The 13,243-nt window shown below is 36.0% G+C and overlaps 1 protein-coding gene across 13 annotated transcripts in view; it reads left to right on the top strand.

Annotated features, from left to right (window-relative positions):
- The window catches only part of CADPS2 (calcium dependent secretion activator 2), a 613,932-nt gene that overhangs the window by 523,846 nt on the left and 76,843 nt on the right, over positions 1-13,243 (top strand). For all 13 annotated transcript variants that reach the window (XR_011648842.1, XR_009185867.2, XM_058297292.2 and 10 more), the window contains one exon: positions 5,028-5,184. Coding sequence is in view for 11 of the 13 variants with exons in the window: in XM_058297292.2 (XP_058153275.1) it covers positions 5,028-5,184 (157 nt within the window). In the remaining 2 variants the exon portion in view is untranslated. The remainder of the gene's footprint in view (positions 1-5,027; positions 5,185-13,243) is intronic.

Genomic DNA, 13,243 nt, shown 5'->3' with positions numbered 1-13,243 from the left:
CTGGATATAGTTAATTTTAAAGTCTATTTACTTCCTCTCCGTGGACTTAATGACCTTTAGTTCCTTTCCTTAGGCTTAATGAGTATTGGAATTTCTTTGGATGGGCTAGTCTTTGTTACAGTGTTTAGGTTCATGTATCTTAATAATAATTACATTCATAATTACTGGCCATCTAAGTAAAATCCAACTGATGGGATTATGATATTTTGATTTTTGTTTGTTTCTTGCTTCTTTTGCTTTTTTTTTTTAACCAAAAGATCTAACCTTTTCCCTGAACAGTGTTGGAGAGGAAATTGGTCAGATTCTGAAGTCATTTCCAGAGTGAAATGGTAGACTGAACTCTACACCAATATTTATTCTGCTGGATGTTCAAGCTAGAGTTTCTTTACTACATGAACCAGCACATGGCTTTGCTTCCTTGGTGGATGTTAATCTCTCTGCCTCAAAGCAACCTTCAAGTGGTTCATGTATCAGCTCCTTTCATTTTCATTCAGCTTCTCTTCACAATAGCAGTTTACGTTACAGGGCTAAGAGGTTGTTCCTGTCCTTCAGCAGTTCTTCAGTTAAGCAGGTTTCATGTCCTTCGTATCTCTGAGAGTAACTTACTTAGAAGGCAGTCCTCCATTCTCCCAGAAGGCTTCTTGATCTCTCCTCTCAGGCTTTCCTTCAGAATTCCTATGTTTTTTCCCTAGAAAGGTGCTTGGCAGTGATTTTTTATCTGCGATGCCAACAGCTCTCCATTCCCTGCAAAGAGTTGACTCATCCTGCACTTGAGCTGGCTCTGCCCCAGACTGCCCCAACAACAGAGCCAGATCAGGGGGATAGATAAACATGGACACACATATTTTTGCATGTGTGCATGCACACAGACATCAGCATTGGAACCAGATTATGCTTCTGAATGGATTCTAATGTAAAGAGTAAGGATATTTGATTTTTTCCCCATTGTTTCTTATTCTCTCCCCTGGCATGCATATCTCAGAAGCATCTTTTTTTTTTTGAGGTATCAGTGCCAGAGATTGAACCGAAGACCTCATATTTGGGAAGCTGGCACTCAACCACTGAGACACGTCAACTCCCTTTTTGTGAGAGAGAGAGTGAGAAGCATCTTTATGTGTGGCTATGCAAAAGAATTGTCCATAAACAAGATTTTTTTACTGTCTTCCACTGATTAAATTGCTGTAATCTCAACAGTTGAACCAATTTTAATTACAAATTATTTGTATATGGTTGGTGAGATAGAAAAACCAACATTTTGGCCTTTTAATGGCATGAGCTTAGTTAGTTTTAGGTTAGCCTCTGGGCCAACAAATGCCTGCCATTTGAGAGAAAGAGGGATGGAGGGAAGGAGGAAGGGTGGAAGGGTGGGAGGGTGGAAAGTTACTTAAGAAAAGGCTATAGATGCAGTCCTTTAAGAGCTTGGACTCTAGACCAGGGGTTCTTAACAAGGGATCCCTGAGCTTGAATTGAAATTCAAAAAAACGTTATTCTTGTGGGGGCATGTTGGTGTGGGTGTGATATATTTATTAACTATACACAGTGTAGTGTGGACTTAGTAAGGGGTCTGTGGTTTTCACCTGACTGGCAAAGGGGTCCATGGAACAAAAAAGGTTAAGAACCCTTGCTCTAACTCCAGTTGACCTGGATGCAGATTACTGTTACTTATTACTATGCAATTTATTTAAACTGAGTTTGCTAATGTGTAAAATAAACAAAACAATACCATCTACTTTGAAGAGTTGTTTGGGCGTTTAAGATATATATACACACAAAGCCATCACAAAAATACTTCAATTCATGTTGGACATTATTGTTTTTAAAACATGCAAACTTGCTTTATAGAATTTGTGTGAATTTTGACATATTTTAATAATTACTGGTAACAATAATTTTATTACATCTTTACAACAAAAACTTTTCATATCCATTTGATTCTCCCAGCAAACATGGGTGAGGTTAGAGCAGATGTTGTTATTGCTAATTTGTAGATGAGGAAATGGACATTCGCTTAGGGAACTGATTTGGCCATGGTCACCCAAATCTCACTACTAAATGCAGAAGCTCAGTACTCTGCTTCCAGGTAATAATAATACCTACCTGCCTCCATCTCCAACTGTACTCAGTAAACAAACCAGACTTCCAACATATTTTAAACCTGCCACATACATTATTTTCACTGTACAAGATTTATTTATAGATGTTTGATAGAAATGGGATGGCTAAAGGACTTACAGTCAAGATTTGTTTTGTATTTCCCTCTTAAGCAAATTAAACATTGCCTTCTGCCTCTGCAGTCTCGTTTACACTAATTAGAGCAAAGATAACTTTAACCAGCTAATCATGACTTTTGATTGCTGCCCTGCAGATGGATGCATTTCTGAGAAGAGTTTTCTCCCTGATATTGTTGGACCTTCAGCTATCCCCCATGAAGTGGTAACCTAGGGGGGAAATTATACAGAACCTCTTCTAACTACCAAGCCAGGGTGGAAAGACTGCCACCCAGTGGGGTGGCAAGAAAGAGAAAGGGGCAGGTGATAGAATTGACCCTGCATTCTCAAGATAATGGCCTGGGACCATTGCTGGCATTTTCAAAGACATAAATTGCCCGAAGCTTTCTCTAGTCAGCATTAAAACAACGGACATCCATCACAGATTGGCTTACATTTATCACGAATGATTTCATCAGGACTACAGTGTGAGATCTAAATATATACTTCTGTAAAACAATGAAAATTTATAGGTGATGGCAAAATCTTACCAGTCTGAAGTTGTTGTGTGTGGGTTTTTTTTTAGTTAGATTCCATTTCATTTCATTCTCCACTGAGGCTTTGTCCTCCAAGTTAACTTTAAAAACAATTTGAGACTTTGTCTCAGAATCCTGAGACAATCCTGAACTGACATGGCTGTTATATTCTTAATTTTAACCTTTTGCAAAGATATTTACTGTGAACTGGAAGTGAGACTTTAAAAATGTCTGTCTTTGCAGTATTGCATTTTTACTTATGTCTCTATCCTGCCCTGCACAGGATGGGAAATCTCAGATTTTTCTTATCTTTCTCACCATTGCAGCTCCAAAGACTGTAGCAATATTAAATGTAATGAAATCATTAAATTTTTTATTTTTTATATTATTTGTCCTATACCTTTCCTAGGAGATATTTAGCCAAAAAATATTCATTGATGATTTATTCACAAAGTTCAATATGCTCAATTTACATGGAGCATACCATTGCCAACAGGTTGTCACATTCATAAAATTACCACAGCAAATTGAGGTTATAAGCATTGAACCCAGGCATCAAAATGTCCCTAACTCTCAAGCCTATTACCTGTACTATATACTGTTCCTTCTATTTTTTGCCTCTATTTGCTATCTGCTATTTAGTTACATGGTAATATTTTAATGAATATATCAATCATGATTCTTGCACATATCCATTATTTACTCTATGATTTTAAGAAAAGACTCAGTGTTAAAATTTTATAATCTTTTTATTGTATGATTTGACTCTCCTATTATAATGTAATTCATGTGTGAAGAAATTAAATGAAGTTTTACAAAATAAATCCCATATGTTCTTAGAAAGTTCTTTAAAGTGAATGTAAACTTCTCTGCTATAGTGTAATGAGTCTTTTATTAAAGGAATAATTTTAATTGGAAGAATAACAAAAATATATGTCACAGAAATGTGATACACAGTAGTACACAATAATATTCTGTAGTTATTTGTTCATGGATTATGACACTATCAGAAACTCAATAGAGAAACAGGAAAAAGACAAGAAAGATAATTCACCATAAAACAGTATTAAAATGGCCCTTAAACATCCCAAAAAAACTGTTCAAACTCATTTGTAATTAGAGAAAATTAAAACGAAAAAAAGAGATACTATAGGTAGAGATTTTATCACATTGCTTTCAGGAAGTTTCTAAGAACTATTAAATAACAGAGGTTTCTAAAAGTGATTATTTCCTTACCTAAAAGATATTTTTAAAGTATTTAGTTAAGTAGAAAAAACAACATACACAGACTTGTCTTTGGGATGTTTACAGTCTAATTTAAGAGACAGTCATTAAAATATTCATATATATAATCATGTAAACAATGTTAAGACCTGTGAAATAATTTTTTTTTAAAACCTGGTAATCAGAGAGGCTATCCAGGAGTACCTAATTTACCCTTAAAAGGGTCAGGAATTGCCTCTCTATGGAAGTATATTTTAGTTTGAGACTAGAGCAGACAGATAATGCAGGGCTTTGTAGCCCTTTTAAGGGTTTTGGATTTTATCCTAAGGACATTGGGAAGCTGGGTGAAAACAGTGTAAGTAGGGAAATGGTGTGATCCAACTTATGCTTTGAAATGATCACTGGCTGTAGATAGAGAATGGATGGAAACAAATAATTTTCCCGGAGAGCACTTTGCAATGTGTAAAGAATAATTTCTAGAAGTCTAGGAATAGAATCAGTATTATGTTCAAAGATTTATCACGCTATCATTTGGAGTATGAAAAATTTGGAAACATCCATTTAATACAGGAATAATTAAATAATTGTATAACTGTACAGTGGAATATTATGTAGTTATTAAAAGTGAAGTCTTAGGAGAATATTATGCCAAATGTTAGCATGATGAAAATGTTTTAATGTTTTCACAGAAAAAAAAGACATATTAGAAATAAAAACACCAAAATATTCACAATAGATATGTGTAAATTTTGAGACAGAAGGAATTTTTTTAATGTATTTTCAAACTGTTCTAGATTAAACATGTATTTCTTTTATAAAACAATAAATGCTGTTTTGCATTTTAGTTCTATTTTAGATCTTGTGTTTTATTCTTCAACCCCAAATTTATTATTTAAATTTGTGTATGTATATTTTTTCTTACCATCTAAAAATATGACCTTTTATTTGTAGTACTTTCTTAGTACTTAAGACATGCTGTAAAATGTTTTGAAATAGCACAGTATTTGTGTATGTTTATAAAAAGTGATCTCTTTCTGCTTTATTTCTTATCCTTTTACAGGCATTTGCCTGGTGGCCTGACTTATTGGCTGAACATGCAGAGAAATTTTGGGCTTTATTCACAGTAGATATGGATACTGCACTGGAGGCTCAACCACAAGACTCCTGGGATAGTTTTCCTCTTTTCCAACTGCTTAATAATTTCCTCAGAAATGACAGTAAGCACTTGCCTTTCCTTTAGTATGTGAAAGAAGATTCGAGTGTGTGTGTGTGTACTTACAAAGCCCTGGCAGTGACCCAATATGACAGAGCATGTGCTGTGAAGGTGTAGTATCCTCTCACACAGCCCAGACTGCCTGAGAAATGTTAGTGCTTCCTGATTCCATCAAGCCAGGGTGTGGGGAGGAGCAGTGCCACTGCCACGCTGCTCCACTGGTGTCTGCCGTTCCTCCTACCCCTACCCTCCACCTTCACTGCACTGATAACATGGGTGCTTTTCTCATTGTACTTCAACATCCTTGAATTAGAAAATCCTCAAAGGTTAGCATTTCTAAAGTACCTGAGAAGACTTAGCTCTAGAAGATACTTTTAGAAATGTATCATTATTCTAGAAATCATGCTCTGCTAAGGCCACTACTAATATGCATTGCGAGAATATTGTTTGCCTCAGAGGGGATTCATTTCTTCAGAGGAACATAGTAAAAGATTGTTACATAGTATGGCTTGCTGATCCAGTATTTAGAAATTAAGGAAAATGTGAAGGTTATCTATTAATACTTCTCAATAATACCTTTCATAGCTATTCTGGTACATAGTCTTCTAGCAGCCAGTACATACCTAGTTTTTCATCACAGTTATAAGGGGGTTTTCTTAACATGCAGATTCCTGGACCTTTCCTGTGATGATTCTTTTTAAAGTCTCCTTTAGACACAAATTTAGTTATCCCTGCTAGCCTTTGCTTCATCACTTGCACTCATCAGGGGCCACTAATTACCTCTTCTATAAAATTCTTCCCATTATAGACCACATTGAACTCTGCTTTCCCCTAAACTCTGATCCTAACTGTCCTTGATTAATGCAACAGCCGCCTTCTATCTTCTATTTTCTTCTCTAGCCTCTTATTCCCAGATCTTTCAACTCTTTCCTATAGGGTACGCTTTTCATGTCCATTAGCATTCTTATCATTTTCCTCTAAATAGACCTCTCTCCAGATCTCAGTGTCGCTCTGGACAGTATGGTGCTGAGAACACAGTGCTCCAGGTATGACCTGACTCACCTAAAGCCTGGGACAGGTACTTTCTTTCTGCCCTGATTTCCTTCAGCCTGAGGCTGCTCCCCCTCTAAAGAACTTCCTCCTACTCTTTTGAGTGTAGTTAAAGAGGAAATAGAATGTGGGTTGAGAAGGGGGATCTAATGCTAAAGGTATGTAGAATGTTTAATGAGGTGGCTTGTAAATGTGTTGAAATGGGTAGTGTTGATGGTAACACATTATAGTGAGTGTAACTAACACTCTTGATACATTTTGAACTTGCTGTGTTAAAACTCCAAATCTTTTTGCTGCTCTCTTTCTAGGACACCACTAGTATGTCTTTCCAGTTTTAAACTAAATCCATGTATATATGTTCATCTCTATTTTTTAAAAATTAATTACTGTGTAAGTTTTCTTCATCACTCTGGTCCACTGTTTCTTACCTTTGGTTGTTCGTCCCTTTGAGTCTCTCATAAAACTAAACCCATTTTCCTGAAAAAAACACACAGATATGAAATTGTATGTAATGTTGGATTCCTAGATGCTTCATGAATTTTCCCAGAGTTAGGATATCAGGTTAAGAACCACTGTTCTAGTGAGAGAGGAGTTATGTTATAGTAATTAATAGCAGGGATTTGAGTGCCAGACAGATTTATATTCATGTTTGTCACTTTCTATTTGACCTTAGACAAAGAGCTTAACCTTTCTTGCTTTAGGCTCTTCATCTACAAAAGAAGGAAAATAATAGTGACTACAATGTGGTTGGTAGTGAGGATTAATAAGATAACTCCTCTCATAGAGTAGGTGCTAAATAAATATTTCCGATTGTATTAGTATGTTAAGATTTCAGTCTTGATTCTTTTAGCCATCTTATTCATTTTCCCATTCAATTTCACTTCATTCCAAAAGAGGCTATTATAAAGCCAAAGAACCAAGTTATATAATTTCTGCTTCTGATTCAAACACCATGTTGCTCTCATATTGCTAATTCAATATTTAACTATGAATATGTGAATAATTCATTCTGCAAAAGTATCTTCCACTCAGATTTTGATGTCCATTTGGGCTCTCTAGTACCAGCTAGCAGACTTGGAATGACTCTCTTCCTTTCGCAGTTTCCTATCATCATTGATTTTCTGGCTGAGAAATTACAAATCAGTTTTTTTTTTTTTTTTAAAGATTTATTTATTTATTTAATCCCCCCCCCCCTCCCCTGGTTGTCTGTTCTTGGTGTCTATTTGCTGCGGCTTCTGTTGTCGTCAGCGGCACGGGAAGTGTGGGTGGCGCCATTCCAGGGCAGGCTGCACTTTCTTTCACGCTGGGCGGCTTTCCTCACGGGAGCACTCCTTGCGCGTGGGGCTTCCCCACGCGGGGGACACCCTTGCGTGGCACGGCACTCCTTGCGCGCATCAGCACTGCGCATGGCCAGCTCCACACGGGTCAAGGAGGCCCGGGGTTTGAACCGCGGGCCTCCAATATGGTAGACGGACGCCCTAACCACTGGGCTAAAGTCCGTTTCCCACAAATCAGTTTTAATATTATCTTAAGACAAATGTAGAACAATAAATCTGCCTTCAAAAATAATTGCATATATTATACATTATCTCCAAATGAGACTAAATAAGTGGAGGATTATTTCTAACACTGCTTTTTCTATTTGCATGAAAAATCAAGAACTGGCTACATATAGATTTATTTGGGGGGTTAATCAAGGAAGAAACATTTATTAAAATTCATAGCCAAGCAGTTAGTAAATATGTATTATATTAAATTAACATGTTAGAATTTATTTTATAGGAATTAAACTTATGTTAGAATTTTTTAATAAAGAAAATTTTGTAGATTTCTTAGAAATTTCTTGGGGAGTCTGTACTACAACTCCAATGAATTAATATATTTTTATATTTATTTTTGAAAAGAGCTCTTGTACTGCAAATGTAACATTATGAAAGTTATACAAAAATAGTTTATATCTTGATGCTCAATGTATATGTAAATGCATGTTAAATATGAATATTCATATTTAACATTGAGCTGTACATTTTGATTTGTATACTTCACTGCATTAAATTTTACACCAGTAAAAATAATATAAAGATCAAAAAAACATGATGTGAAAACAAATTTAATTTTCAAACTCACAAATCGTCAAACCCATGAGTAGTTAATTCAAAAGAGTTTCATATTCCTTTCCTGTTTTATGCCATTTCTTTAACATTGACTGCTGTTAAATGCAAACAGTATTGTTTTATGATGCTTTGTTAGGCAGCACTTAAAACACAGAAGCATTTTTTACTGATCTCTTTTGAGTGCTCTCAATTTGGGGGGTAAATCTAGATTTGAGCTTTGATTTTGTAGTGATTAACAGATTTTAGAAAACATCAATTATTTCAGAGAAAAACAGCTCCTCCATGTAGTGAAGCAAATAGAAAAGTTCCCCAGTGCCATAATTTCTTTTTGGTATTGGGAGTATGATCTGGTCAGGGGAATTGAAAGCGATTGCAGAGACTTTCAGTCCAAATTCACAAGTTACAATCCAAAGCTAAGACCGCTGAGTATTATCTCAGTAGTTAGTAAAACATAACTTTTTCCTAGCTCTTAATATCACCCTTGATAATAATGAAGGATATTAGTTATATATGTTTGTTTTATTAAATTTCTTAAATAGATGATGATTTGATGAATTCAGTTCAAATGTTAAATGTCAACCTATAGTTGCCCCAAATTTTCCTTTTGGATTGCGTATGGGAAAAAAAATAGAATTTCTACCTTTTCTAGCTCCCCTTAAATCATTAATAAGTAAGCATGGCAATTTTTATGGCATTGACTCAAGATAAAGTTATAGTCCAAATCCAGTTAAATACAACTGTAACCGGACATAAGCAGCTCAGAGAGGGTGAGCGAATGTGACTCAAACAGTTGAGTGCCTGCCTCCTACATGTGAGTCCCAGTTTTGGTTCTTGTGCCTCCAAAAGAAGACAAACAATGAACAGATATTGAGCAAAACTAAGAGCAGGGAGCGGATGTGTCTCAAGCATTTGGGCACCTGCCTCCCACACAGGAGTTCCCAGGTTCAGTTCCTGGTGAATCCTAAAGAAAAATCAAACAAGGACAAACAGCAAGCAAACAGACAAGGGAGTCATCTCCAGATGAGGAGAGGTCAGGGTGAGGATGGGAAAGAGGAGCAGAGAGCTCTGAAATGTCCAATCTTGGAAAGGGAGATACTTCTCTAAATAATAGTGCTTATTCACATCATTGTCTTCCCTGCACATGGTGTATTGTTAATAATATGGAGATTTTATGTGGTTATAATTTATTAAGAATAATGTTGCAAATTTATGTTCACTCTCCACAAATTTGAAGTTTTAAGACCTCTCAAACTAGTGCAGATATTAGGTAGAGTTTGCTCTTTATTTGTGACTCATTTTTTAAATGAGTAATTCAGATGTTGTCACTGGCTGTTTACCATCTCTCTTTTATCCTGTATTAAACTTTGATGTTTTAAATTTTAAATAGGCATTTCTCTTTTTTTAGGGTGTATAAGGGATATGAGACCAAACTTTTAATTTTACCTAAGACCCTGAGAGGTTATGTGCCTGGGCAGGAGCTTGCCTCCTGAGAATTAGTGACAGGTGAATTGGAACCTGGCTACTTGGCCTCCAGTTCAGTCTCATTCCACAGTAACAAAAGCAGATTCTGAGGCCATTTGTAAACTAATGCAGTCTTTTTAAGGAAGATATGAGAGTTCCTGAACTTTTCCTTCTACCTTAGAGAAATAAGGCCATGTTGGGGACAGAAGAAGAAAATTGGTTGAAGCATACAGAAAAGACCAGGTAAAGACAAATGGTGTGTTGGTGTATATGCTACAAGATGTCCATGACAAGACTTCTGGGGTCTGAACTAATTGGTAGGGAAAGGGATTCAAGATTTTGGTTTCAATTGTATAGGAAAAATATTCATTCTGGGGCATGTGTCTCTGTTTACAGTTAGCCCATGATTAGGGAAAGTCTTAGCTTTAAGAATCCTTGGAGATGAAATGTGGTTTCCTCACGGGAAGAGTACCAGCTGCACCACAATTTTAGCAACTGTCCCCAATCTCCCGCCCCTCACAGACTCACCCACTGATTCCCAGAGCAAGACTGAAAATGAAAACAAACTCTGGCTCCTTCATTTCTGTCCAAAAAAGACTGCTGTTGAGCTCCTGCTTGCCTCTCCACCCTGCCTGCATCAACTGTGACCTACCACCCCCAACTAAAGAGATAATTAGATGGGCAATCATTTTAAATGGTATCTAAGGAAACAATTTTGAAAACGGGATGTATTAAAATTGAGGGGAAATACATGTTTTCATAATGAAGCAATTTGCACGGTGGTTAAATGATACCAAAAGACTCTAAAGCAGAACAAATAGATCCTACCCTTGCGTGCTATTTTCCACAATTGTCCTGTTGATAATAGATACTGCAAGTGACCGCTTCTGATGAATGAAAGCCATCTGCAAATGGCACAAATCATTTCTTTCAGCAGTATCGAAAGGCAAACCCTTGGAGCTAGTCACCTTTTAATCTGTGGATATGCTAGCAAGTGGCAAATGACCATTCTATTGGGAACTGATTCCCAAGTGAAAAATACCACGGTGCTTCTTCTTTAATTAACAGCCTTTTCACAGTGCTAGCACATTAAAGCCATCCCTAAGAACACCCGTGCTTATATAATCAATGTCACAGCATCTCTGCCTAAACAAATAATAAATGTTCGGGCTCTACCCTAAGTGAAAACCTATTCTCCAAGACTTTCACCTTCATAAAGTTGGCCTCATAAAAATCGAAAAAGGAAAAATTGGAATGTCGTCTCATGAGGATAAAAAGGCTAGTGTTAATAATTAACAAGGAGAGTGAAGTGGAGTCAAATTAGTCATAATAGAGCCCAGAGTGACTGGCAAAGTCACCTCTCATTATCAAAAAACTCATTAAGAAATGAAGAGGTGGAAATCCCGCTGGGTTACTCTCACACTTAGGCTGTATCAGAGATTATTTTTCAGATTTCTTTCAAATGAGAACTGTTAGGTCACCATATTATGTATTAGGTTAATCTTTAAGCTTTGAAATATGGAGGGCTGACACCTGCGTGTTATTCCACTTCAAGTGCTTAAATGAGCTGTGCATCTGAAATTCACGAATTGGTGTTTATGGATATATCTGTATATACATCTGCTTGGAAAAGGTAGAAAAGATATCATTTCTAGATTATAGCAAGGCTGTGTGCCAGGTTAGTTTTGTAGATAGGCATTTTACAAATGATGAAATGACCACTAAAATGTGAAAATGTATTTAATTCTATTCCTCTGAGTTGATTAAATTCAAAATTGTGTTCAGAATTTGTTTTACAGACCAGCCAGAGTAGTAAAAGAAATATAAAAACAGGGCATCATCAGCTTTTATTCTCAACTGAATTCCACAGTGCTGCTCTTGTTTCTTTTCTACATAAAGACTTTTTTTTTAATCTCCTTTTTATTTTCTTAAGGTTTAGTGGCTTAAAGAAAATAATCTGCTCCAAAATACCCATGTGTTCTTCACAGCAGATTTGCAGAAATATCGGTAACTCCTGAAGGCCTTGAGCCAAGAGGAGCCTCACACTGAAGGGCTATTGATCATGTTGCAGTTGCGCGCAATTGTTCCCACTAATGCAGGAAAATATCACAGCATATAACCCTATAGAGAAGGCTGCATGTAACTGGAGTAAAATTACAGACCTTTCCATTTGGCTGTAAGGTCAAATAATCTCATAAAGTCTCCTGGACCACAGCCTTCTTTGCTTATCTTTGTCCTAATCCTTGGCTAATATTCATATTGGGTTTTTTTCCTGAATTAGTTCCAAAAGAACCAGGTGCTGAATACCTGCAATTTCCAAATCCCAGGCACCTTGCAGATACATGGATAAATAAGAAACAATTTCTATCCTTGAAAAGCATATACTCTAATGGAAGATATAGATATATATACTATTAATGGTAATGCCATCCATTTTAAAAGTATAACTCAATTATGTATACTGTACTTTGAAATTTTTAGTTATAGTTTTAAATTTGCATTTGCTGATTTCTAATTTTTTGCCCAAAAAGTTAGAAACATAACATCAGTGTTCTCTCATTCCTCACTTTCTCTACATATAGATATACAGATATATGTATGTATGCGTGTATATATATTTAATAAGCTCCCCCAGGGGAAAAGGAGAGTTTGATGTGGTTTTTAGAAGGTTATTATGCTAATAAATGAATAATTTTAATATTACCAAGCTACATAAAATTATCAATTTTTTAATTAAAAGAAAAAACTCCAGTGACTTTCCAATTCTACTTAAACTTCAGTGGGATACTCAAAGAGTTTCCTTTAGAGGGAGGTTTTTATTGATATTCATTCAATAAGCAGACATTTATTGAGTGCCTACCTAATGTGCCAGATACTTGGCTGGGTGTTATCCCTCAGTCTCTCAAGGTTTTTTATATTTTGTTATGGTTTTTTTTCCCCCCTTTTACATGATGCTGTTCTAAGTTGCAGTCCTCCTAACTTTTCTCTTGAAACCCATATTCATATTTCCTTGTGGTAAGGATCCTCATTGTATGCACTAGTCCATGTGAGAAGTGACCTATTATTTCATAACTTAGTCCACTGTGCTTCCATTGTTCAGAATTAATAGAATTTGTAATCCATTGTATAATTGTTGTTTTATGACAAAGTCTGCTGTTTTGTTATTGTTACTGTTGATTTTGTTTGTTTTGTTGGTCATAGATTACTCATTTCCTTCTGAAATTTCTAATTAGAATTTTTGGGGGGAAAGTCATTCTTCCAAGTAATCCACTAATGCTAACTAGTTGGAGGGGCAAGACAGTAAAAATTTTTATTATATGGGCTCAGGAATCAGCACCCTATTTTTACCCTAAAAACAATACATGAACTTTTTTTTACTGCTTGTTCCTCATTTTATCCAGTGATTATTGTCTCTGTAATTGTTATTAATTGGATAAT

Source organism: Dasypus novemcinctus, chromosome 5 (genome assembly GCF_030445035.2).
Source record: "Dasypus novemcinctus isolate mDasNov1 chromosome 5, mDasNov1.1.hap2, whole genome shotgun sequence".
Taxonomy (NCBI): Eukaryota; Metazoa; Chordata; class Mammalia; order Cingulata; family Dasypodidae; genus Dasypus; species Dasypus novemcinctus.
Note: the sequence above shows the minus strand (reverse complement) of the source record. Positions and strands in the feature narration are given on the sequence as shown.